This window comes from Scomber scombrus, chromosome 21, assembly GCF_963691925.1.
Source record: "Scomber scombrus chromosome 21, fScoSco1.1, whole genome shotgun sequence".
NCBI classification, from domain to species: domain Eukaryota; kingdom Metazoa; phylum Chordata; class Actinopteri; order Scombriformes; family Scombridae; genus Scomber; species Scomber scombrus.
Window position 1 is genome coordinate 24,922,574 of NC_084990.1, and position 5,000 is coordinate 24,927,573.

Sequence of the window (5,000 nt, forward strand, 5' to 3'; positions counted from 1 at the left end):
TCTCTCTCTTTCTCTCTCTCTCTCTCTCTCTCTCTCTCCTCTCTCTCTCTCTTTCACACACACTCTCACACACACTCTTCTCACCTCTCCTCTCCTATAAGGTCAGGCCCCCGCCCCCCCCGCTGTGATGATGTCAGCGGCTCAGAGGAAGACCCGTGGGGTTTTTGGGTTTTGGCGTCCAGTCCTGTCTGTGGGGCCGCAGGGCTGAGAGTTTCTCCTCCTCCTCCGCTCCTCATCCCTCCATCATCGGCCGCCTCTCCTCCTCTCCTCTCGTTCCTCTTTGGGGAAAAGAAAAAAAGACACTTTGCTCGCTTCGCCGTCCGGACTCCTCCTCTCGTTCCTCTTTGGGGAAAAGAAAAAAGACACTTTGCTCGCTTCGCCGTCCGGACCGCCGCTCTCTTCTCTCTGAGGATTTTATTTTTCCTCTCCTTCTCGTTTCTTTCCCTTTCCTTCCTTCTTTCTGTCCTTTTTCCTTTTCTCTTTCTTTCTTTCTTTTTATTTCCTTTTCTTTTTTTTCTTTCACCAGAACTGAAAATATTTTTTTTAAACTGTTTTTTTAATAAAAACTCTGAGAAGAAGAAAATCAGTTTTTCTTCTTCTTCAGTTTTAATTTAAAAAAAGAAACAAAAAAGTTTCACGCATCTCTTTTTTCTTTTCTTCTTTTTCTCCTTTTTTTCTTCCCTTCTTCTTCGTCCTCGTCGTTCGGCTGCTTTCAGACTTCGGACTGTTTTTCGATCTCCGTGAAAAAGAAGAAGAAGAAGAGCAGCGATCCTTCCTTCTTTTTTCCTGCTGGGACTTTTCTTCTTTTTCCTCCTCCTGTTCTTCTTCTCCTCCTTTTCATCCCTTCTTCCCGTCTTCTTCCCGCCTGCCTGATGTTTGGGATCCAGGACACGTTGGGGCCCCGCGGGGCCACGGCGGCCGGCATGAAGGAAGAGCCGCTGTCCGTCCGCTCCTGGATGCATTCGACCGGCGTCGTCGACGCCAACACGGCCGCTCAGAGGTAAAGTCACCGCCGAGCCGCAGAGCCCCAAAGCATTCTGGGAGACGGAGTCCCGGCGGAGACCAAACATCAATTAAAACTAAAAACTTCATTTAAGATTTTTTAAAAATATTTCTGATGATTAAAATAAAAAAAGTTTAAATTAAGAAAAGAGAAAATAAATAAAGTCTTTAATCTTTTTAATGTTTCAGTCTTTTAATTTAAAGCTGTTTATATTTAACAGAAGAAGAAAAAGGTGATGAAGATGATGAAGGGTTATTAAAATAAGGACGCAGATCTTCATCATCAAACTTCTGTTTTTATTCATTTCAAGTTTAAATTATAATTAACAAACATTTACTGATATTAATTAATGTTCTTTTTTTATTATTAATATAAAAATGTTTCATCTAAAGACTGAAAATAAAATAAATGTTATTAATAATTATCTTTAAATGTTTGTTTTTTATTAATAATTATAAAGAGAAACATTAATAAACTCAAACACACTTCTCAGGTTTTATGTTCATATTTATAAATCTGAACATTTATTTTATTATAAAGAGTTAAAACATGAAATGTTCTTTTATTAATATTCACATTTAAAAATGAATCTGAAGATAAAAGTTAAAATGTTAAAATGATGATTTAAACTTCTAATAATGTTAATAAATCATTTTAATATAAATAAATATAAATATAATAACATCGTCTCATCAGATGTTTAAACAGTTTAAAATGAAATAAATGAACATTAAAGATTTAAAGATGAAAATAAAACATGAAACATTAAATCTGAAAAGTCAAATTTCACTTTTAAAACGTTTAATTGTTTATTTTAATGAAGTTAAATTTAAATTAGATGATAAAATGAAATAAAGACTTTAAATTCTCATCTTATTATTATTATTATTATTATTATTATTATTATTACTTTCTGTCACATTTATTAAACAGTTTCCATCTTCATTAAATAAAATCAGCTGCAGATGATTTAAGGATTAAATATAATTAAATATAATATAATTAAATATAATATAATTAAATATAATATAATATATAATTTATAATATTCATGTAGTCGGTGCGACGCTCCACTCGGACCTTTTTTTCCTTTGTGTTAAAAAAAAGTATAAATATATAAAAAGTGATTTATTGTAATGAGAGAAAAGGTGAAAGCAGCAGTTTGACTCCATGATGAATATTTATTAACGTTCGGAGGTTTCAGTGATTTTAATATTCTGCGTTGTTGTGAACATGGATCACAGCGGCGAGGTCAACGCTTCTCCTCTCGTCTGAATTATTCTGGGTACTGAACATGAGGAGGGTTGGGGGGGGGGGTGGGGGGGGGTTAGAGAGGGGGGGGGTTAGAGGGGGGGGGGGTTAGGGTCAGAGCGGCTTCATGTCACATTATTATTAAACATGTGTGTTTCTCTCTGAGGTGCGTTTGATTCGCGCCGCGGCTCCTCAGACGGAGTTTAATAAGCAGAGAAACGTCTTTAAATCACTCAGTGGAGGTTTAAATAGTTTCTGATCGTCTTGTTTTCATCATTTAAATGTTTTTAATATTAAATTAAATCTTCTTCTGTTTTAATAACTTCATTTTTTATTTCACTTCATTTGTGAAAATTGTTTTTTTTCCCCTCAAATGTTCAACTTGATTAATTTGTTTTTTGTGTTTAATTGAATTAAAATCAGAGCTGCAAATATATATATATATATATATATATATATATTTATATATATATATATATATATATATATATATCAATCAATCAAGTAAATTCATCACTTCGTCATCCAGACGTGATTTTGAACTTTTCTCTTCGTCAGTAAATTCAGACGATAAATTAATAATTAATAATTAATTCTCATTAAAGTTTAAATTTCATCTGATTGATTATTATTATTATTGATCAGCTGCTGCTCGTCCAATCAGAGCATCGCAGCCTGAAACCGACCAGAATAAACAAACTGAAGCAACGTTCGTTAAATCTGACGAACTAAAGGTCAAAGGTCAACGTCTTCATTTTGGGATTTAATTTAATTATTTAACAGTTGAATTAATAAATGTTTCGTCTTGTTTTCATTTAAACTGTTAAACATTCAGCTAATAAACTAGAATGTTATTTGATATTAATAGATTTACCCAATAGATTAATAGAGAAAGCAGGAATGTTTAACTTCTGCTTGTTAAATTAAACTTTCAGCTGTTTTTACCGTTATTATTATTTTTATACGTTAATATAAAAAACGTATTAAAAACATTTGTGTTCATGTTTTATTTTCTGCTTCCTGGTTGAAAACGTTCAGAGTCTCTTTTCATGAAACTCAAGCTGAAGGTTTGTTTGTTTGACCTCTGACCCTTCTCTCCGTCTGCCTCCAGCGGGGTGGGGTTAGCACGAGCTCACTTTGAGAAGCAGCCTCCGTCCAATCTGAGGAAATCCAACTTCTTCCACTTCGTGTTGGCGCTGTACGACCGGCAGGGTCAGCCGGTGGAGATCGAACGCACCGCATACGTCGACTTCGTGGAGAAAGACAAGGTGAGAAACAAGAGACACGCAAAACAAACGCACCACCGACACCGCTGATGAGCTGAGATAGAAAACAAACGCACCTTCACTGAACTGTAAAACAGAGCAGATGTTTCCACTCAGCCGGGTGGAGACTACAAACGGAGACGAAACCAAACGCACCTCAACATGTTAGAGATTCATCCCTTTTTAAATTCTGTCTCCACCCGGGCGGGGCGGGGTTAGAAACCAAACACACCCAGAGACTCACAGCAGGTTCAGACAACCAAATGCACCCCACCATCAAAACAGGAAGTGGTTTGTTTGATTCGTGTGTCTTTGCGTCCAGGAGCCGAGTGGAGAGAAAACCAACAACGGGATTCACTACAAGCTGCAGCTGCTCTACAGTAACGGTGGGTGCGCTCGTTTTACCGCACGGCACCGCCAAGCTACATCTACACACCAATACTCATGTTGTGTGTGTGTGTGTGTGTGTGTGTGTGTGTGTGTGTGTGTGTGTGTGTGTGTGTGTGCAGGAGTGAGGACGGAGCAGGATCTGTACGTCCGACTCATCGACTCGATGACCAAACAGTGAGATATCGAACATTTAACCTCTTAAAGCGACTCTCTTACCTTTCTTGCATTTCACAGCACTTTGAAAAACTTGAACAGCAACAACCCTCCTATGCCCCCCCCCCTCCTAAGCCCCCTCCTCCCTCCTATGCCCCCCCCCCCCCCCCCCCCCCCAGCGATAAGCACTCTATATATATATAGTTTTCTTTCTCCCCGTGGCCGCTGTTGTCGGTCATTGTCAGTCGCTACGGTCCGTTTTAGAGGTTAGCTCAGGTACAAAATGAGATCCGAACCCGAACGGATCCGATGAAATTCGCTCCGATGTCCTCGTAGTGCCGAGATCATTTCTGCCCGACCCGTAAAAAGGATTAAATAATTGTTGTGACTGTAGCTTGTCTGAAATAATTTCAGTAGCTCTTCAGATAGGACGGAAAGAACCTTTCATCATGACTTTACTGCAGCATAAAAGGAAACTATGTTTAAGTAAATGAATGTGCGACTAGAACTAATAATAGACGCAGTTCGGCTTCGGCCGGTTTCAAGGTAAAACACGGTATGAAAAAGTCACGGTTTCAAAACCCCTAAAATGTTCCGTCATAGCGTTCCTGCGGTATGAGCGGCGTGTTTTTAATGTGACGTCTCGTCAGAGAGAAAGTGGAGGTCCCTCAGGTCGCGTGTTGCTGCAGCGTAAAGAACCCCCCCCCCCCCCAAGCGGCGCGATAGAAGCGATTCAAGCTATTTTTTCGCATCAGACGCTTTTGGTGTGAACGCAGCTTTAGGTTATCATACCGTCAGAATCTCTTTTTGTCCATGTGAGCCACCGTAGCTCAACTCTGCTCCACATATTAAATCACCTGACAACATTAGTGTGATAACGGAATAAAGGTCCGGAAACCAAAACCGTAATAAGTCATCGTGTTATCGGCTCGGTAAAA

At 38.6% G+C, this 5,000-nt stretch overlaps 1 protein-coding gene across 3 annotated transcripts in view; it reads left to right on the plus strand.

The window, feature by feature from the left end:
- Positions 1-872: 872 nt before the first annotated feature.
- LOC134003401 (transcription factor COE3-like) overlaps positions 873-5,000 on the plus strand; it is a 43,590-nt gene continuing 39,462 nt past the window's right edge. For all 3 annotated transcript variants that reach the window (XM_062442600.1, XM_062442598.1, XM_062442599.1), the window contains exons 1-4: positions 873-1,000; positions 3,366-3,522; positions 3,842-3,905; positions 4,029-4,083. In XM_062442600.1, coding sequence (XP_062298584.1) covers positions 873-1,000; positions 3,366-3,522; positions 3,842-3,905; positions 4,029-4,083 — 404 coding nt within the window. The remainder of the gene's footprint in view (positions 1,001-3,365; positions 3,523-3,841; positions 3,906-4,028; positions 4,084-5,000) is intronic.